Genomic DNA, 22,099 nt, shown 5'->3' with positions numbered 1-22,099 from the left:
CTGGAAGCTCCACTGAAACCTACCATGGATGGCCCTGTTGGTATGTGAAATATCAGCGGCACAGCAGCACGCAAGCCGCCACAGTACAACAAACTGACAGATGTGTGCTTCTTGTTGTTGTTAGTTCTGACTCATAGCAACCCCATGTACAACAGAACCAAACACTGCCCTGTCCTGCGCCATTCTCACAATCGTTGCTATGTTTGAGCCCCTCATTACAGCCACTGTGTCAGTCCATCTCCTTGAGGGTCTTCCTCTTTTTCTCTGACCCTCTACTTTACCAAGCATGATGTCCTTCTCCAGGGACTGGTCCCTCATGATAACATGTCCAAGTATGTAAGAAGAAGTCTTGTCATCCTCACTACTAAGGAGCATTCTGGCCATACTTCTTCCAAGACAGACTTGTTCATTCCGGCAGTCCGTGATATAGTCCATATTCTTTGCCAACACCACAATTCAAAGGCGTCAATTCTTCTTTGGTCTTCCTTATTCATTGTCCAGCTTTTGCATGCATATGATATGATCGAAAATACCAGGGCTTGGGTCAGGCTCACTTTAGTCCTCAAAGTCACATTTTTGCTTTTTAACACTTGAAGGCCTTTTGCCCCATGCAGTGCGTCTTTTAATTCCTTGACCGCTGCTTCCATGGGTGTGGATTGTGGAGCCAAGTAAAATGAAATCCTTGACAACTTCAATCTTTTCTCTGTTTATCATGATGCCGCTTATTGGTCCAGTTGTGAGGATTTTCCTTTTCTTTTTTTAAATAATTTTTATTGTGCTTTAAGTGAAAGTTTACAAATCAAGTCAGTCTCTCACACAAAAACCCATATACACCTTGCTACATACTCCCAATTGCTCTGCCCCTAATGAGACAGCCTGCTCTCTCCCTCCACTCTCTTTTCGTATCCATTTCACCAGCTTCTAACCCCCTCTACCCTCTCATCTCCCCTCCAGGCAGGAGATGCCAACATAGTCTCAAGTGTCCACCTGATCCAAGAAGCTCACTCCTCACCAGCATCCCTCTCCAACCCAGTGTCCAGTCCAATCCATGTCTGAAGAGTTGGCTTCAGGAATGGTTCCTGTCCTGGGCCAACAGAAGGTCTGGGGGCCATGACCACTGGGGTCCTTCTAGTCTCAGTCAGACCATTAAGTCTGGTCTTTTTATGAGAATTTGGGGTCTGCATCCCACTGCTCTCCTGCTCCCTCAGGGGTTCTCTGTTGTGTTCCCTGTCAGGGCAGTCATTGGTTGTAGCCGGGCACCGTCTAGTTCTTCTGGTCTCAGGCTGCTGTAGCCTCTGGTTTATGTGGCCTTTTCTGTCTCTTGGGCTTGTAATTACCTTGGGTCCTTGGTGTTCTTCATTCTCCTTTGATCCGGATTTTTATTTTCTTTACGTTGAGATACAATCCATACTGAAGGCTTTAGTCTTTGATCTTCATCAGTAAGTGCTTCAAGTCCTCTTCACTTTCCGCAAGCAAGGTTGTGTCATCTGCATAATGCAGGTTGTTAATGACTCTTAATCCAGATGCCCTGTTCTTCTTCATATAGTTGAGCTTTATGGATTATTTGCTTAGCATACAGATTGAATAAATATAGTGGAAGGATACAGTCCTGACACACACCTTTCCTGATTTTAAACAACGCAGAACCCCCTTGTTCTGTTCAAACCACTGCCTCTGGTCTAAGTACAGGTTCCTCATGAGCACAATTAAGTGTTCTGGAATTCCCGTTCTTCACAATGTTACCCATAATTTGTTAGGATCCCCACAGTCAAATACCTTTCCCTAATCAATAAAACACGGGTAAACATCTTTTTGGTATTCTCTGCTTTCAGGCAGGATCCACCTGACATCAGCAACGATATCCCTTTTTCCATGTCCTCTTCTGAATCTGGCTTGAATTTCTGGCAGTTCCCTGTCCATGTACTGCTGCAACCATTTTTGAATTCAGCAAAATTTTACTTGCATGTGATATTAAGGATATTGTTTGATAATTTCCACATTCTGTTGAATCACCTTTCTTTGGAATGGGCACAAATACGGATCTCTTCCAGTCAGTTGGCCAGGTAGCTGTCTTCCAAATTTCTTGGCATAGATGAGTAAGCACTTCCAGTGTTGCATCCGTTTGTTGAAACATCTCAATTGTTATTCCACCAGTCCTTGGAGCCTTGTTTTTTGCCAATGCCTTCATTGCAGCTTGGACTTCTTCCTTCAGTACCATCGGATCTTGATCATTTGCTACCTCCTGAAATGGTTGAAGGTCGATCAGTTCTTTTGGCACAGTGACTCTGTGTGTTTCTTCCATCTTCTTTTGGTGCTTCCTGTATCTTTCAATATTTTGTCCACAGAATCCTTCAAAATTGCAACTTGAGGCTTGAATTTTTTCTTCAGTTCTTTCACCTTGAGAAATGTAGAGCGTGTTCTTCCCTTTTGGTTTCCTAATTCCAGGTCTTTGCACTTTTTACTTTGTCTTCTCCAGCCACTCTTTGAAATCTTCTGTTTTGCTCTTTTACTTCAACATTTCTTCCTTTCATTTTAGCTACTCTGTGTTCAAGAGCAAGTTTCAGGGTCTCTTTTGATGACAATTTGGTCTTTTCTTTCTTTCCTATCTTTTTAATGACCTTTTGGCTTCTTCATGTGTGATGTTCTTGATGTCATTCCACACCTTATTGAGTCTTTGGTCATTAGTGTTTAATGCATTAAATCTATTCTCGAGATGGTCTCTAAATTCAGTCGTACTTTGGCTCTTGTGGATTTGTTTTAATTTTCTTCAGCTTCAACTTGAACTTACGTATAAGCGATTGATGGTCTGTTTTGCAGTCAGCCCCTGGCCTTGTTCTGACTGATGATATTGAGTTTCTCTATCATTTCTTTCCATAGATGTGGTCAGTTCGATTCCTGTGTATTCCATCTGGTGGGTCCATGTGTATAGTTGCCCTTCATGTTGTTGAAAAAAGGTATTTGCAATGAATTTGCTGTTGGTCTTGCAATATTCTATCATGTGATCTCCGGTATTGTTTCTATCACCAAGGCCATTTTATCCAAATACTGATCCTTCTTTGTTTCCAACTTTCACTTCCCAATCATCAGTAATTATCAATGCATCTTGATTGCATGTTTGATCAATTTCAGACTGCAGAAGTTGGTAAAAATCTTCAATTCCTTCATCTTTGGGGTTAGTGATTAGTGGGTAAATTTGAATAATAGTTGTGTTAACTGATCTTCCTCATAGGCATATGGATATTATCCTATCACTGACAGCATTGTACTTCAGGATAGATCTCAAAGTGTTCTTTTTGACAGTGAATGAGATGCCATTTCTCTTCAATTTATCATTCCTGGCATACTAGACCATATGATTGATTCAAAATGGCTGATACCAGTCCATTTCAGCTCACTAATACCTAGGTATTGATCTTTATGCATTCCATTTAATTTTTGAAGACTTCCAATTTTCCTAGATTCATACTTTGCACTTCCCACGTTCTGATTATTAATGGATATTTGCAGCTGTTTCTTCTCATTTTGAGTCCTACGACACCAGCAAATGAAGGACCTGAAAGTTTTACTCCATCCCCATCATTAAAGTTGACTCTGGTTTGAGGAGGCAGCTCTTCCCCAGGCATCTTTTGAGTGCTTTCCCACCTGAGGGGCTCATCTTTCGGCACTATATCAGACCATGTTCTGCCGCTATTCATAAGGTTTTCACTGGCCAATTTTTTAAGAAGTAGATCGCCTGTATTCTTCCTAGTTTGTCTTAGTCTGGAAGCTCCCCTGAACCCTCTCCTCAACGGGTGACCCTGCTGGTATTTGAAATACCAGCGGCAGAGCTTCCAGTGTCACAGCAACATGTAAGCCACCGCAGTAAACTGACAGACAAGTGATAGTTAAAGTTCTCCAAAACGCACCCATGTGCACAGATGCACAGGTACCCCACCTGCTCAGACCCAGGGAGGTTCCCACCTCCGTGTGTGCCCGGCCTTACAAAAGCACACACACACTCAGACCAGAGTGGCACCTGTGTGTGCTAAGGGCCACACCATCCATGCCTGTTCAGTCCCCCAAGGCACTTCACACACATGTTCAGACTGATGAGAAAAAAGACCCAGAGCTCACACTCATACCCACACATGCACACCTGTAGAAGCACTCACGTATTTCAGGCACACAGGGTTCACGTGTGTATGTACAGATGTGCACTTGTACACATACCTGCTGAGATTCACAGAGTAACGTGCACACCTGTGTGCTCAGACCACAGACTTATACACGTGTTCAGTCGTACAGAATCTCATGTATTTCAGGCCCACAGATACATGTACCTATGATCATATCAGGCATGTGCACACATGTGCTCCAATCTGGAGGTGCATACACACACATACACACGCCAGGCCCAGGCTTACAGGCGCTTGTGTGTCATAGCTCCACCCCAGTGCACACTTGTCCATGGACCTATGGTCTCATGCACATATGTACACACTCACCAAGTTGCACACGTGTATCCTCAGAGTGATGTACTCATGTACCAACATGGGTGTGCATTCCCGTAAAGGCATGTCCATATGCACACAAAGGTGCGTGTGTGTACTAAGATCCACAAGGGGACATGTATGCATGTCCTGAGAGGTGGGCTGTGTGTGCCCAGCCCCAGGGGTTCACGCATGTGCACACACTCATTTGGAGTCCCAGACCAACACCCATCAAACAATGAGGGGAGAACCTGAGAGACTCACATGAGCTCAGATCTTCAAAGGCTCCTACTCATGTGCACACTTACACACACGCACCCGGCCAGGCCCCATGAGTCTGCACACACACTCTCAGTCCCACGGAGTGTACACATACACATGTGCTAACCTGCAGAAACGTTTCAGACTCACAGACTTACAGAAGCATACTCAGAAGCACAGGTACGTGTACCCAGACCCACAGAGGTCCACGCATATGCATGTGCTCAGGCCCCACAGGTGTACTGACTCACCTTCTCGGAAGTACACCTGCAGCTGCACACAGATGGACTCAGACCCACAGAAAACCAAAAAAAAAAAAAAAAAAAGTTGCCATCCAGTCAATTCTGACTCACAGCGACCCTATAGGACAGAGTAGAACTGCTCCATAGAGTTTCCAGGGAGCAGCTGGTGGGTTCAAACTGCCAACCATTTGGTTAACAGCTGAGCACTTAACTACTGCGCCACCAGGGCTCGTACACAAGGACACACACATATCTTCAGACCCATAGAGGCACACCCACATGTTAGGACCCAGCAAGATGAATGCTTGTGTGTTCACACACAGCTGTGCAGACCCCCAGGGGCACACGTATGCACACCTGTACTGAGATTTACATGTGCCTGCTGGTGTGCTCAGACCCACAGAACATCCTCCTACCTGTACCCCATATGCACGTATGCCTTAGGCATGGCCCCCATGCCTACATAAACAAGACCCTTCAGAGGCACACAGGCCAAACAACCCGGAGACACACACTTGCTCCGCCCCACACTTGAGTGCTTAGAATCACAGGCACAAATGTGTTCAGATTCCCAGTGTCTTAAGTTGAGACTAGTTGTAATAGCAGATAAACTCCAAAACATCAGTGGTTTAACACGTGAAGTTATAAACGGGTGTCCCTGGTGGGTGGGCAGCTCTTCTCCAAACGATGCTCTAAGGCCCAGGCACCATCCTTCTTGTGCGTGCACCGTCACCTTCAACGTGTGGCTTCCTGTGTTGGGTGGAAGCGGAAGGGGCATGGAGAGTCACAAAGGGGCAGTCTTGTGGGCCAGGCCTGGGGGGGACACACACACCTCACTCCCAGCCAGACTCCTTTGGCCAGAGCTCAGTCACGAGGCCAACCTAGCTTCCAGGAAGGTGGGGAATATGGCCTCGCTTTGGTCCCAGGAGGAAGCAGAAACAGATTGGTGACTAGCTAACAAATTGTTTGCCACAGTCTGGGCTGAGTTGCTAAATATCCATTTCATTTCTCCTCCCGCCCACAGAACACACCACCCCTTCCCAAGTCCCACTGATTTAGGACTTTCATTCTCCAAGTTGAGGATCTTTGGGAGATGGGGCCGCTCCTCTGGTCTGAGGACCCATACCTGGTGTGGGTACTGGGGAGCTAAAATGTTAACTTACCGCACTGCCTCCGTGTCTCAACACAGGGAGGGCAGGCAGAGAGCAATGATGACAAAACCTCCCACTCAAGGATAGAAGACACACAGAAGTTCCCAGCAGAGAAGCCACCCAGCCGGCAGGCAGGGTAGGCTTCTGGCCAGCGGGGGACTGTTTGTGCATTAAAGCCCCCTCTGCTCTCTGGAGAAACTCCTCTGTTCTTTGGGACCCCTGGCTCAGCTGCTAACCAAAAAATTGGTGATTCGAACCCAATCAGCAGCTCCATGGGAGAAAGACCTGGCGATCTGTTCCCATAAAGATTATAGCCAAGGAAACCCTATGGGGCAGCACTACTGTGTCACACGGGGTGGCTGTGAGTTGATACCAGCTCAACGGCCCCCGACAACAACTGCCCTCTGGAGAACCCCCTCTCCTTTGGGGCCCCACCTGGTCCTCTGCAAGTTCTTTCCAGTTGGTATCCTTCGTGGCCACCTCTGAAATGGGCTTTGGGGAGAAATGTCCTCCTGGGAGGCTCTACAGCCTTGGCAGCCAGCTTCCTGTTCATACATTCTTGGGGGCCCAAAGGTGGTTTTAGGGCTCAAACAGTCAAAGTCACTACACCCCGGGTTCTCTCCAGACATCATTCTCAAGCCCAATTTATTTCCTTGTTTCTCTGCCCCCATGCCTGTCTCTCAATCACAGTGGTTAAAGGTTGGCAGTTTAAATCCACCAGCCACACCTTGGAAGCCCTATGGAGTGGTTCTACTTTGTCCTATAGGGTGACCATGAGTCAGAATCGACTCGATTGGCAACGGGTTTGGGTTTTTTTTTCTTCAGTTTATTCTGTAGGGTCACTATGAGTCAGAATCGACTCTATGGCAATGGGTTTTTTTTTTTTTTTTGTATCCTTGAGGGTGGTTCAGTGGTCGAATTTTCACCTTCCACGCAGGAGACCTGGTTTAATTCCCAGCCAGTGCACCTCATGTGCAACCACCACCCATCTGTCAGTAGAGGCTTGGGTGTTGCTATGATGCTGAACAGGCTTCAGTGGAGCTTCCAGACTAGGATGACTAGGAGAAAAGGCCTGGAGATCTACTTCTGACAATCAGCCAATGAAAACCTTACAGATCACATCACAACGGTTCAATCTGCAACCGATCACAGGAATGGTACAGGACTAGGCAGCGTTTTGTTCTGCTGTGCACGGGGTTGCTGTGAGTCCGGGCCAACTCAACAACAACATTCTTGATGGCAGAAGCTCTGGGTGGTACAGATGGTTAAAGCACTTGGCTGGTAACCAAGAGGTTGGCGGTTCGAGTCCACCCACAGGCACCTCAGAGGAGAGGCCTGGCGACCTATGGAGCACAGTTCTGCTCTAACACATCTTGGGGTGCCATGAGCCAAAGTCGACTAGATGACTAGAGGGCAGCTGGTTTGGTTTTCTGGTATTCTTAAAGGCACTGAAACAATAGGTAAGAAGGCCACACCTTCATCTGAAGCTCGCAGCCAGGCTGAGCCCTCTCATACAGGTGAGAAGTTTTATGGGACCATTGTCCCTCAAAGCCTTTTCAACCGTCTCTGTTACTGTTTGGGGTTTGGAAGCAGCTGGCTCTTCTGATGCTTGCAGACCCATGTTTCTGGACTCCCCCTACTCCCTGGCTTTTTCGCTTGCAAACCACCCAATTCTTTCCCAAGCGGCTCTTTTTCTTGTAATACGTTGATAAAAGCAGATGAGAAAAAGCCAGCATAGTCACTCCGACCGTTTCCGCCACTTTCCTGTAGTCGCTCAGTCTCAGTAGGCACCTGGCCTGCCTCTAGTCACCACAAGCCCTGGCTTTACCAGGTGTTTCTCCACTGCCTCACGTGGTCTCCGTCTTCGTAGCCTCCACACCCGCGTCCTTGGGTTTTTCCATGCCTACCGCAGGCTCTTGTTATCGGGCCACCTGTTTCTGGTGCCAGTGTCTGATTAGTTATGGTAACATCCATTTCTCTATCAGATAGCCATCAAGCCTCTGTGGTTTATTCAGAAAAGCTTCTCACTCAGGGTGCTCCTAATTAGCAGGAGGTCCACCAAGCAGTGCTTTGAAAATCCAGGCTCCTTCCATCTTGGGGCTCCTCTGTGGTCAACACGTGGTTCCCAAGATCTCCGTAGGAGAAGGCCTGGAGGATCGCCAACCCAAACCCACTGCAGTCGATTCAATTCCGACTCATAGCAACCCTGTAGGACAGAGTAGAATTGCCCCATAGAGTTTCCAAGGAGCACCTGGTGGATTCGAACTGCTGACCTCTTGGTTAGCAGCCATAGCACTTAAGCACTATGCCACCAGGGTTTTCTGGAGGATCGCACACAGGAGGATTTTACAGGCTGGTACTAGTGGTGTCAACTTGGCCATATGGCCATGCCTAATTGCAGAGGCTGCTGGGAAATGTAGTCTGGCTGCCCAGGAGAAGGAGGAAATGAGCTTGGTGCACAGTGCGTTCATTCTGCTACACAGGTATGCCACATGTGCTCAGACTCATGGTGGTGTGCTCACATGCTCTCGTGGCACTTTCATGTATTCACACGAGCTCAGAGCCAGAGTACACTCGTGCACATGTATGTGTTCAGACTTACCGACACACAGACACACACACACATGCCCAGATCCATCGAGGCTCATGCACACATGTGCTTAGAGACATACACCCAGATGCATGGAAACATAACTTCAGAGGGGTGTGCGCACACACATGATGTATCTCACCCCCGGCCTTGAGACCCCCCTGGCATTTGCCCTCTCAGTGTTGGCATTTCAGCGTGGGGGGGCACCATCCTTCAGGCTGCTGAAGTTGTATAAGTGGTTCTCTGCTAAAATGGGCTGAGCCCCAACCAGGCTTCTGCTTGCCAGGCCATGTGCCTGGGCCCCGGCGCAGGGCCATGTCCACCAGGAGGGGGAAGGCCTTTCTCCAGTTTGGTGCAGAGGTGTTTGCCCCACTGTGCACCTGCAGGACCGGGTCCGCTTTGAGAGGCTGCCTTTTTTCTAATCCACACAGAATACTTTTTGCTCCCCCATAGCCTCAGCAGGGCCACCAGATGGCTTAGACTGACACTTTCAGTTCTAGACTCCCCTTGGGACGGACACAGCTGGCTTCGCAAGGATTGGGGATCTTGGGTAGATTTGGAGTCAGGGGCTTTAAGCGGCCCCCAAAGGAGGGAGAGTTGGGGGAGGGGTGCTCAGGAGTAGCCGGTGGTCTCCTTGGTCAGAATGGAATTCCCTTTAGTAAGAGGGACCAGCTGCACTGAAATCTAGGTCTTCTTAGGGTGCAGAGGAGCAGAGGTGGGTGCACCTGTGATAAGTGTTCACCTGTGAGTATTTTCCAAATGCTGCAGCTGCCTGAAGTGAGGGAGGGGGACAGGTACCCCACAGCCTCCCCCGGACTCCGAGTGCTCCCAGGAACACCCCATCCCAGCGTGTACCATTAGTGTAGAGCTAGACCCAGGTCCCAGCCACCATGAGTCATCATGAGTCTTTAGCCTCCAAGAGCCCAGTGGGAGGGGTAACCCAGGGAGCCCCAAGTTGGACTTTTTGCAGTGAGGGGTCCTCCCCTCCACCAGGGCCTTTCTAGACCAGTTTATGACCCCAGAAAGCCTGGTACCGTACATTGTGTGTGACTTAGCCACCCAAGAGCCCAGGCCGGGCCAAGTAGGTATTGGGGAAGGCAGCACTGCCTCTCGGTAGCATTTTCTCCTGTGAGTGGGTGTGGGAGTGTGGGCCCAGGGAGGACGTGGTGTGGGGAGAGGCTGTACAGAGACGTGAAACAAGGGCACCAAGGGGCTCCTGACCGTGTGGGGATGACACCCTCAGGAGATACACGGCCAAAGCCTTGGGCAGAAAAGAGCCCAAGGAGAGCCCCAGAGGAGACAGGGACAGGGCAGAGATCCATATCTGGAGGCTAGGAGGTGGCTGGGGTTAAAGGGCAGCGGTGTAGGTCACTGGGGCCTCCTCAGCCCTGTGATCAGCCCTGGAGGGCTGTGGGGGGCTGGGGAAGGCTGTACTTGGGGGAGCCTGGGAGCCTGTGAGCCCCAGGACCTGGAGAACCAGTGCACAGTGCACTGGGCTGTGGGGTACTCAGGCTGGGCAGGGTTTGTGTGTGGTCCAGCCTTGAAGCCCTCACACTGTAGCCTAGTTGGGTAGGCAAGGGAGTCAGAGCCACATCTGTGCCCTAGTCAGCCCTTCTAGGGCAGGACATGCCCCAGCAAGAGCCAGCTGGTCCAGGGCCACAAGTCCACCTGGGGCAAGCCTTGACTATGAAGTTTCCAGGAGTAACTGGAGCCCAGTCTAAAATCGAAGGTGGAGTTGGCATGATGAGACCTGGGCATGTGGGGCAGAGCTCCTGCTGGGTGGCTTTCAGTGTGCCTGTGGCTGAGAGAGGGCAGACGAAGCACTCAGAACCCAGCTGCTCAAGGCCTGAGGGGGCCTTCACCATGGCGGTCCTTCCCATGCACTTCCCAGTTGCCTGGCCTGGCTCAGAGGAAGCACTTGATGAAGACGGACAGGCTGCCCTGGCAGAGAGCCCAAGTCCTTCGCCTCCAGCACAGAATAGGAACAAGGGGTCAGGGACTTCAAGACAAGGAGGACCCTCTTTCAGTCTGTCTGGAAGAGGAGGTGCTTGGCCGGACTCTGAAGGCTAAGTGAGATGTACAGGGGAGGAGGGGACGGTGTTCTTAACAGAAAGGTCTGGAAGACGGTAGGTGTGTGGGCCAGCATGAGGACCCCAGATGTGCTCAGGGTCTATGCAGCCAGGTGTAAAAATGGTGTGGCAGGGGTGGTGTTTGACCTCTAACTTCACAAGAAGGAAAGGGAATCGAGATCAACAGCCCAAGGCCGATTGCCATGAGGCGGAGGCCAGGCATGCCTTCCCCCTCTCCCCTTTCTACCAGTTCTGATGCCAACCGTCCCTCCCACGGCACACTTTACTTCTCTGCTGGGTTCAGTAACTCATTGCAGTGGCCACACAGAACTCACAGACAATCCTTATGATTTGGGGGTTTATTAGGGACGTAACTGGTTACAATTCAGGCTCCGGAAATACTCAGGATACAGTTCTTCCATCAGGACAGCCTCTTCTCAGTCTTGCCTGCAGGCTGACCTCTCTGGCCCCTTGGCTTCTTAGCCCCTTGGCCTGGCCTCTGTCCTGCTCAGGCAAGTGTTACAAAGCTCCTTTAGCTCTGCCAATTAAGTGCCCTGAGATACTCCACTCCGCCGGTAAGCCTCGTGCCCGAAGGCACTCAGCTTGCTTGCTCTGTGGGCTGGAAAACTCCACTGCAGCCATCTCGCTGTGGTCTCCTGATTCCTGCCATCTCGTGCCGCCATCTCGTGCCGCCGTCTCTTGCTGTCTTCCATGTTACAGTTCCTCTCTCTGTCTCCTGGATCTAGGAGGTCCTCAGTGTGGGGATCCCGGGTCCAAAGGACAAGCCCGACTTCTAGCTCTTCTTTCTTGGTGGTGTTGAGATCCTCCCTTCCAGCCTCTGGGATGGCTCATTTTAAGCCTAGCAGAATGGCAAAAGTGACCAATCCCCTTGTTAGGGTTCCATACATCTTATTTGCATGGTCCCACCTCCACAAGGGTGCCACGTTCCTTATTTATATTATTAACAAGCTCTCCAATCTTCTCGGTGGGCCACAAGCACCTTATTTGCATAGTCACACCCAGTCATTTGGTGAGAGTTACAAAAACTGGATAGAAGAGCCATATTAAGTAATTCACTGCAGCACTCCAGGGGACTCCTGCCATGATTGGGCCCGGGGTGCCACCGCCTGAGGGTCTGCCAGCCCTCCTTCCTGAGAACTGGCAGCTGAGTTTGCCCCTTACCCAGGGCCAGGGCTCTGGGCTGTCCTTTGGTGGGCCTGGGTCTCTGTGGACGCTGGGAGGACCCACTCTGTCATGGGGGCCAGGCCTTGGCCCTCGCCCTGGACTAGGGCCCATTACCCTAATTTTATAGATGAGGAACCTGGGGCCCAGACAGTGAAAGAAACCTGCCCAGGGTCACACAAAATTCAGTGACAGAACAGGTCTGTGGCCTCCCGGGTCAGCTTCCAAGCTGAGTCAGGCAACCCAGCCAGTTCATGGAGGTGTGGGGAGGGTGAGGTAGGCTTTCCTGGCTCCCTGTGAGACCAGCCCTTCTCTGGCCTCCGGGAGCCTTGAGGGGACTGGTCAGTCCATTCCTTCACCTGGTCTGATTCTGACACCTGGTGACCTGGGGGAGTCACTGCCTGCCCCAGGCCTCAGCATCATCCTAAAAAGCAGGGAACTCTGGTGGCGTAGTGGTTAAGAGCTACAGCTCCTAACTAAAAGGTCAGCAGTTCGAATCCACCAGGTACTTCTTGGAAACCCTGTGGGGCAGTTCTGCTGTCCCATGTGCTCACTATGAGTCCAAATTGACTCGATGGCAACAGGTTTGGTTTGGTTTGGGCAGTCCCAGCTCCACAAATGCACCTCTCTGCTATTGGCTCAGTATTTCAGGGTGGCTGAGCCAAGGGGGCAGGAGCTCAGGGGCTTCAAATCCAAGGTGCTGGTGAGCCTTGCCCTGGGATAGGGTGGAGCTTGGTGGGAAGAGCAGCCAGGCCTACTGGCTTGTGAGCTGAAGCACCGACAAAGATGCTTTAACGGCAGTGCAGAGCAGAGACAGGGATTTAGGTGAGAGAGCAGAAGCACCAAGATGTGGTGGTGGTAGGTGGCTGGCCTGGCTGCAGTGGGGGCCTGGGATGCTCACTCAGAGTGGCGGGGGCTTGTGGTCGCGGTCTGTGAGGGCCAGACCCTGCAGAGATCAGTGAGAGGCATTCAGGTGTGGGTGGAGCTTGGGCTGTGCTGTTGGGATAGCTAGTGAGGAAATCTCCAGCCCCACCAGACCCAGAGGTGTCCCTCCAAGAGGAGTGAGCCTTCTGATCACTGGCAAGGTGTACTCCCTCCCCTCCCCTCAATTTCAAGTTGAATAGAAGTGACGCTTCAGTAGAAAGGCCTTCTTTCCTCTTGTGCAGCTGCCTCATTGGTGCCTTTCATATTTGTGGCGCCTTGGAATGTAATTCTGTGTCTCCTCTGGCACCCTTTGGACTAGCGTCTGAGGACAAGTGTCCCCCCTCTGCCCCCCACCCTCACTAGCCTCTGCCCACAAGCCCTACCTTTTACCCCAGGCCAGCAAGTTGCAGTACTTTGCTTTAGAGGGGGCCCAGGGGGCTGATGGGAGTTGCAGTTGTTGCCCCAGGGGCTGATGGGAATTGGGGTCCACACCCTTCAAAGGGCTAGTGGGAGTTGTAGTACTCACCCTTTGGGGTTGATGGGAATTGCAGTTTCTGCCCAGGGGAACCCAGTTCTTAGACCTAGAAAGAGGAAGACCTTCCCCCACAAATCCCTGTCCACTAGTTCCCCTGGGCCTTATATTAGCAAGTACATCCCTCCCAGATGGCTGTGTATGTATTTTCTTTTCTTTTTTTGCTTTCTTCTTCTTTCCGTTGTTTTATTATTGTTTTAACAATAATAAGAAGGCCAGAGGCAGTCAAGCCCTGGCCAGGTCCTGGCGGCCCATGGGTGTTCTGGGGAGGGGGAGGGGGGAAGTCAGTGGGGGTCAGAGGTGGAGGGTGAAGAAAGAGAAAGTTGGGGAGTTAGGGTTAGCTCAGGAACAGTGTGTCCCTGCCAACAGCCCTCACTCACTACCTGTCCCTCCCCACCTCCCTGCCTCTACATGGCTTCTCCACACATCTGCCCTGAGTCCTGTGGGACAGGATCTGCTCCAGTGTGTCTGTCTCCTCCCTGCCACTCTTTCTCATGAGACTCCTCACCTCACACTCTCAACTAACTTCTCTCCCCATGGCCAACCAGCAGTTAGCTTTCAAAGCCCCTCCCCACGGCTGCCCCCTCCCAAGTCCTCTCACTCATCACAGCAGTGCTACATAGATGCCCATCATGTACCTCCTCCCGATCCCTCCTACCTACTCCTCCACCGCTCCCCCACACACTGATACCAAGTGGCGGTAACACTTCCTCAACCCGAGCCTGCACTGTGCAGATTTCAGCTTTGTGTTTAAGGAGGGGGAGAGGGCACAAGTGAGGGAGGAGAGATTCAGGAGGAAGCAAGTTGTCCAGGGAGAGAAGAGTGAGGGAGGGAGATACCAAACAGATAGACAGAAAACGTTGTACGGAAAAGTTGTTTTTTTTCTTATTTTTTCCGGGAGAACCCGCTTACACAGCTCTGTTTGTAATTTTTTTCTTCATGCTAAAATCACACGGCCTATTTGTTGATGTAAGTTGCCTGAATTCCGTGGTATGCTATCTTCTTTTTTAAAAACAAAAGCAAAAAAGAAAAATCTAGAAAAAAACCCTAAAAGATACCATTGTTAGGTTTGTTTAAATGCTGCTGTTGTATCTGTTTTTTAAAGCCTTAAATCACTAGAGTTTGTTTTTTTTTTCTGTTTCTTTTCGATTTCCTTTCCTTTCTGTTCCTTTTGGTTTCTTAAGACAAACCAAAGACCAAAACTCAGAGAGCCACAGAGCCCTGCGTGGGGTGCCCAGGGCATCCGAGCCGCTGCCCGCTTAAAGCGCTGGGCTCCGGCCGGCTGGCGGGCGGGCCCGGCCCGCTCTAGTCTCCGCCAAAGCCAATTGGAACCGATTTGGGTGTGTGAGGCTGTTGTTTCTCTCTCTGTGCCGGCCGCCTGCATCCTGCGCCCTCGTTGACGCCCTCTCTTTTCTCTTCTCTCTCTTGTTCTAGGAGGAGAGTTAATATTGCCCATTATCACGGAGGACTCCTTAGACCCCCCTCCTGTGGCCACCCGCTCCCCCTTCGTGCCCCCACCCCCCACCTTCTACCCCTTCCTCACGGGCGTGGGCGCCACCCAAGACACCCTGCCCCCGCCCGCGGCACGCCGCCCGGCCGCCGGGGGCCCGTGCCAGGCCGAGCAGGACGACAGCGACTGCGAGGAGCCCATGGAGGCCTCGGGCTTTGCCTCCGGGGAGGTCTTTGACTCCAGCCTTCCCCCCACGGACGACGAGGACTTTTACACCACCTTTCCCCTTGTCACGGACCGCACCACCCTCCTGTCACCCCGCAAGCCCGCTCCCCGGCCCAACCTCAGGACAGATGGGGCCACGGGTGCCCCTGGGGTGCTGCTCGCCCCCTCCGCCCCAGCGCCCAATCTGCCAGCGGGCAAAATGAACCACCGAGACCCTCTACAGCCCCTGCTGGAGAACCCGCCCTTGGGGCCCGGGGCCCCCACGTCCTTCGAGCCGCGGAGGCCTCCGCCCCTGCGCCCCGGAGTGACCTCAGTCCCGGGCTTCCCCCATTTGCCCACAGCCAACCCTACGGGGCCGGGGGAGCGGGGCCCGCCGGGCGCGGTGGAGGTGATCCGGGAGTCCAGCAGCACCACGGGCATGGTGGTGGGCATCGTGGCGGCGGCGGCCCTCTGCATCCTTATCCTCCTCTATGCCATGTACAAGTACCGCAACCGCGATGAGGGCTCCTACCAGGTGGACCAGAGCCGTAACTACATCAGTAACTCGGCCCAGAGCAATGGCGCCGTAGTGAAGGAGAAGGCCCCGGCCGCCCCCAAGACGCCCAGCAAGGCCAAGAAGAACAAAGACAAGGAGTATTATGTCTGAGCACCCCGGCAAGCACTGCGCCCCACTGCCATCTGCCCCTTCTGGGAGTGCCTGGGAGGACGGTTGCGGCCCTCACCCTGCCAGGGGCCTTGGGGACCCACTACCCGCAGCCTCAGACTTCTCTCACAACGAGGAAACGCAAAAAAAAAGAAAAAAAAAAAAAAGGAAACCCCGTGCTCTTCCCCTTCCTCCTAATGTTGGAGGCGGCTGTCCCTCTGGCTCTGCGCAGCCAGGCAGGCCATGTGCTCACAGCCCTGGGTTGATTTTATTTTTTTAAGGGGGGTAGTTTTATTTTGGTGGGTTGGGTGGGAAAGAAGGCTGGGGGTTTTGTAAAGTGCCCACTACTCGTCCCCTTAATCCCCCACCATTTCTCTTCCACCCTCTGCCCCTCCTGCCTTCCTTCTCTCCCCAAGCCCTCCAGTCCCCACCCCAGGCTTGCTGTGTCTGTCCCTACTCTCCTTCTCCACTTCTCCCTTTTTGTGTGTCTGGTTTCTCCCTTCCTTTCCTCCTTTTGGGTTTCCAGAGTTGGTGGGAGAAGGGCGGGAGGGTGGGCTGAGTAGCCCATTGGGTGGGTGGGGTGAGGCTGGGCAGTGGGGTTGTCCTTTGAATGCCCCAACCCCACTCGTTGGAGGAAGCCCTGGCCTGGTGCCGCCCAGGGAAGGGGCTCGGGTCTGGCTGGAGGCCCATTCTGTTCTGTGCCACCGGGCAACGTGCATTGAGGGGGACGCTGTTGGAGGAGCAGGGGTGGGGGGCGGGGGGAGGGAAGGCAAATGCAGATATATATTACAGACAAATACTCTAGATCCTCGAGCCACAGGGAGGAGGGAGCAAGGCATTGTCCAGACTGCTGGGGCCACTTGTCTGCCCACGGGCTCCCTGCTCCCCTGGTTTTTTTTTCTCTCTTTGTTAACAAACGTGTCTGAGTCTTGGAAAACATCCCAAACCCGGAAATGTGTGGGAAAAAGAAAACAAAAACTTTCCAAATCCCAGCGTTCCTGTGCAGTTTGTTTGGGGGGGGGTGCTATTGAGACACTGGTCCTGGCTTTGGGCTGGGGTCTGGGCCCAAATTCGGACCCATGAGAGCTGGTAAGTTGTCCCCAAACTTTTGGGCTGAGCATGGCTTTGAGCTCCTCGGGTGGCTTGTCTTTGTCCCACCCTCACATCACTGCTGGGGTGAGGATAGGGACAGAGAACAGTCCCCAGGCTCGTGGCATGGCTGATCTCTGCCTCTGGCTCTGCCATCTTTTTGCTGAGCACCCTGCCACCACCCCACCCGAGAGCTCAGCTTCTCATTAAGAACAAACAAAATCAGGTGCTGCAGAGTTGATTCCGACTCATGACGACCCTAAGTATTACAGAGGAGAACTGTTACATAGGGTTTTCAAGGCTGTGACCTTTTGGAAATAGATCACCAGGCCTTTCTTCCAAGGCACCTCTGGGTGGGTTCTAACCAACCTTTTGGTTCGTAGTTGAGTGCTAACCATTTGTGCCACCCAGAAACTCCCATCTTCTCATAAACTCATTGCCATCAAGTCATAGCAACCGTATAGGATAGGGTAGACCTGCCCCGTGGGGCTCCCAAGCCTGTAAATCTTTATAGATGCAGACTGCCACATCTTCCTCCCGCAGAATGGCTGGTGGATTCGAACTGCTGGCCTTTCTGTTAGCAGCCAAGCACTTTAACCACTGCACCACCAGGGCTCCTCAGCTTCTCATAAAAAAATACCAAACCCATTGCCACTGAGTTAATTTCGATTCATAGTGACCCTAGAGGACAGAGTAGAACTGCTGCGTAGGCTTCCAAGGAGCGGCTGGAAGATTCAAACTGCCAACCTTTTTGGTTAGCAGCCATAGCTCTTAACCAACCACTTCACCACCAGACAAATCCCAGAGGTGTGGACACCATGTTGCCCCCTAGTGGCTGAGGAGGGCCTGCCTCTCTGGGCTCCTGTGTGTTCCAGGCACTGCCTGGATGTAGGACTTCTGTTACCCAGCCTTCCAACCACCCTTGGAGGGAGGCAGTGCTATTCCTGGCTCAAGTGACTGGCCCCAAGGTCCCAAGGCCAGTCAGTGGCTGAGTCCAGATTTGCCTCCAGGAAACTCTGTGGGGCAGTTCTAATCTGTCCTATAGGGTCGTTATGAGTCGGAATCGACTCGACGGCACTGGGTTTTGTTTTTTTGTTGCTAACTCCCAAGCTTATGCCTCTTCTGTGTCTCAAGGGGACTGGACCCAGGAAAACCTCCCCCCTCCCCCCCGCCGCCAGGTTCGCTCTGATTCACTGTGGGCAGCCCCTGGGATGGGAAGCCTGACACAGGCCAGGCACTGGAGCCCAGAGTGCACACCTGGCTCACAGGTGTTTACTGCTCATGCAGGGACTGGCATATGTGTCCACGGGCCCTTTAAGAGATGGCTGTGTACTCATCAAGCCTCTCAGGTGCAAGGAACAGATGCTCCAAGCTTGGGGTCGTAGTGAGGACCCAGATGGCCGGGCATCCTCCGGAGAGCAGAGTGTGAGGGGTATGGACCTCCAGGGTGAGGGCAGTAGGTCGTCAGACCCCTGACACCTGGTGGTGACTTGCCATGCTCCCGTAGCTCAGGTCTCCTCCTTGACCCACCTGCTTTTCTGCCTCCTGCTTGGTCCCTCTGCCCTCCGGTCGGCTCACCATCACCCTTCCCTGCCGATGCTGCATCATGACCTCCGTCTGCAGCAGCCTGGCTGCCGGCCAGCTCATCTGGAGTCTTCCAGTTCAAGAGTCTGGCCCATCTTTAGCCAAGGCACCTCACGGGGCCCTTGGAGTCAAGGCTGGCTGGTGGCTGTGTGAGCCCCACCCTTCAGCTGGGGAAGGCCCCTCAGCATGGTAGGTGCTCCCCTGGGTGCCTCTGCCTGACTTCAGAGGCTCCAGTCAGCCTCACCCCTTTCCCTCCATCCCCAGGGAAAAGCCTCTCTTGGGACCCTCACCACCAGAGGTGTGCTACCAGGAGCCCTTGGGAGTTGCTTACAAAGACCTATCAAGGGTGGGAGAGCAGGTCCCACCTCCCACCTCCACTCCTGGTCTGCATTTCCATGTACTTGGCCTCTCCTTTTCCCTCCAGACCAGGCCACCCCCAGGGGTGGGGCTCCTGGCCCTGCTTGTCCCCAGTGCTGCTCACAGCCATGGGGACCTGGAGGTCAGCCTCTCCAACCAGCAGTAACTGCTGGGCAGTCTTGCCAAGATATCCTGTCCCTGTGCTGGTGATGACCTCAGCCTGGGGTCCTCTGTTGCCGATCTTGCTGTCCTAGGGATGGAGACCTATCTGGGGTCCCCCCTTCCCCCATTACCACTAGCCAAAGAGAATAAAGGCAGGCAAGAGCTCCTTGGTGTCAAGAAGGGGAGGGGCATCCTCCAGAAGTTTCCAGAATGGCCCTGCACAGTCTGTCAGGGTAGGGGGAAGAAAGAGAGACAGGCCAGGAGTTGGAAGAATGGCCCCAGATGCCATATGGCTGTCTTATGACTCTGGGACTTGTTTTCCTCTCTGCACACCGAGGCTGAGGGCTCCTGTCACCAATGGTGTGGCTGTAAGAGGAAAGATCCCTCAACTCTGGCACTGACTCAGTTTACCCATCTGTAAGAGACCATCACTGTGGTCTCAGCTCCATTAACCTGTGCATCTGAGGCTGAACTCAGAACCTGGCCTGAGCTGGGCTCCTCGGGGTCCAGCTGGCCTGGCAGTGAGAGCCCCCTGAGAGTCCCCAGCAGCATCTGGGGTGGCAGTAGTTCCAGGCACCTGGGCTCCCTGACAATTAGTACACACTGGGATGTCTCAGAAGACTCCACCTCTCCACCTCGGGTGGGGGACCAAGGACAGGGGATCAGAGAGGAAAGTTAGCAGGGAAATCTGGCTGATGCCCTTAGACCTGAAAGACCAGCCCTGGCCATGCCCCCAGGGGAGGGAACACCTGCCCAGCCAGCTGCGGGGGCTTCTGAGGAAGCCCCTTTCTGGAGTCTTGCCAGGGTAGTCTTGTCAGGAGGTCCTGTCCCTGTGCTAGTGATGGGCTGGCACTGCTCCTCCCCACGTCCTCCTGGCCAGAGCAGGAGATGGACAGAGTGGGTCCTGGGCCCCTTTCCTCAGTCCCTGCTGCCTGAGGCCTGTTGCCATGGGGATGAGGCTGTGTGTAGGGAGTGTCGACAGGTACTTCTTTCCCACCCAGAACCTTTGGCCCCTCACTGGGGGTGCTCTGGCAGCTTCTGAGGTCAGGAGCCCCTCATGGTGGGCCTCAAGAGTGGACGTGTCGCAAATAAAGGCGGGCCCTGTGGGCAGCACCCAGCCTGGGATGCAGGCCTTCAGCTACTGCTGAAGGTGCCCCTTGTCCCTTTCAGGGCCCACTCAGCTACTTTGATGCCACTCACCCCCCAGGGCCCTCCCAGCTTCCAGGACCTGGTCAGTTACTGGAGGGATGGCAATGTTGGAAGCAGACAGACCTCAGGTCCCAGAAGATTGTGATTAACTGAAAGGCGAGGCTGGGGGAGCAAGTTCACTCTGAAGTGACCACTTGGAGAGCTGGAGGGACATCTCAGGGGAGAGGAGGAACCATCCTGCCCTAGTCCTAGGTCCTGCCTTCTGGAAGTTTCTGGGCACCCTGGGATCCCAAGAATGCTGAGCAAAGATGAGAAAGGCAGCTGGGCCTCAGACAGACAGATGGACGGAAAGTTCAGGGAAGGCTGGGACACCCTCATCTTCAGGAACACGATCCCCGCCCCACTCCCCTTTGTCCTGGGGCCTTCACTGAGGGGTGGCCATAGGCAAGTGGCTTGGGGACATGGCTCCCAGAGGCCCTTCTGGAGCTGGAAAAGAAAGGGAAGGGGCTGCAGCTGACAGGACCAGGCCAGGGAGTGATCTGGGTCTCCTGGGGACAGGAGCTGTTTTCTGTTTCCCTGGAGTTTCTGGTTGACCTTCTGTGTGAGTGTGCACGTGTGTGTTTCTGTATGTGCCCATGTGCATGTGCGCACACGTGTGTATGCACATGCCTGTGTGCACGTGTGTGCGTGTGCACATGTGTAGAGACGTCACTGATGTTGGGGGGAGGGGTGCAGCCCTCTGCTGCAGGTGCCTGGAAGGATGCAGAGACCCCGTGAGCACAGCTCAGGGTAGGTCGCTGGTGGGGGCCCCAACTGGGTGGCGATTGGCTCCTGCCAGGACCACATCTCCATCAGCCAGGCTAGGGGAGCTTGGGGAAACCCAGTTCCCCCTAGGCCCCTGCACTGTGCTTCCCATGAGCCAAGCCAGTGGACTCCATGGTCCCAGCTGGTTCTGAGCAGGAGGAGGCCCTGGCTCTGCCCCAGAGAAGCAACACTGAGGGTCCAGACAGTGAGGCCCGAGGGCCGGCCAGGGACTGTGGCCTGAGCTGGGCTCTGGAGACCTACAGCCCAGGGCTGAATCCCAATCCTGCCCTATCCTAGCTGTGTGTCATGAGCAATCAATTTCTCTGGGCCTCAGTTTCCCCATCTGTAAAATGGGGACACCATCTACTTTGCAGGGTTGAGGAGACAATGAGACGAGGTGATGCCTGTGCGGTGCTCACACTAGGTGCTGGGAACTGCAGGGCCTCTGGCCTGCGCTCGGGAAGCCGGGCCCCAGCCCTTCACAGCTGCGGGGAAAGGCCTTCCCAAGAGGAGTGCCAGAATCCTCCTCTTCCCAGGTGTCTTCCTCTCCCCAGCCGGCAGATGCAGGAAGCTGACCTCGAGTCAGTGCAGGTGGCCTTTATTCACTCCTTCATCTCCCTGCACTGGTGCCCACTCTGGGTGGCTCTGTGCTGGGAGCTGGGATTCTTGGGCTTCCCCAGCCCTCTGCGAACTCACAGGCTGGTGGGGGGAGGGGGCGGGTACCTGGCCCTGGGAGGAAGGGCCACTGGCCTGGGTCTGGGAGGCCGAGAGGGAGAGACGATCAGGCAGAGATGGTGGGGAGGGGGCTCCAGGGGAAGATGTACCACGGGGACTGGCTGTGTGGCTGAGGTGTGGAGAAGGGGGAAGAGAGGGGCCACAGCACTCAGGGTCCAGGGCTTTCCAGAGGAAGCTGAGGAGCGGAGATGCCATTCCCTCTGCCTCTGAGCTTGGTGGGTGGCAGGGGCAGTGAGGGGAGCACAGGGCCCACAGGGCAGGCCCCCCCACCCCCGGACCTGGTTGCCCTCCCAGGGTGGCATGCATGGGGCAGCCTCCCAGCCAGTCATATCACCCAATGGCCCTTCTATGTGGAAGACGGCTCCTTGGACAGTGAGGGGGCAGCCCTGGGAGGGGAGCGAGGACCCCATGTCAGCCCATGCCCCTGGAAATCAAGGCCTCTGCTCTCTCTCCTCCACCTCCTCCACGGCCCCATGGCAGG

General features: G+C 53.5%; 1 protein-coding gene across 8 annotated transcripts in view; it reads left to right on the top strand.

Annotated features, from left to right (window-relative positions):
• NRXN2 (neurexin 2) overlaps positions 1-15,922 on the top strand; it is a 117,038-nt gene extending 101,116 nt beyond the window's left edge. For 4 of the 8 annotated variants that reach the window (XM_049892373.1, XM_049892372.1, XM_049892375.1 and 1 more), the window contains one exon: positions 14,855-15,922. In XM_049892373.1, coding sequence (XP_049748330.1) covers positions 14,855-15,741 — 887 coding nt within the window. In that variant the 3' untranslated portion in view covers positions 15,742-15,922. The remainder of the gene's footprint in view (positions 1-14,854) is intronic. The other 4 variants (XM_049892380.1, XM_049892381.1, XM_049892379.1 and 1 more) reach the window with 1 other exon arrangement.
• The last annotated feature ends 6,177 nt before the right edge of the window (positions 15,923-22,099 follow it).

Source organism: Elephas maximus, chromosome 7, assembly GCF_024166365.1.
Source record: "Elephas maximus indicus isolate mEleMax1 chromosome 7, mEleMax1 primary haplotype, whole genome shotgun sequence".
Classification (NCBI taxonomy): Eukaryota; Metazoa; Chordata; class Mammalia; order Proboscidea; family Elephantidae; genus Elephas; species Elephas maximus.
The sequence above is the reverse complement of the archived record's forward strand: the minus strand, read 5'-3'. Positions and strand labels throughout refer to the sequence as shown.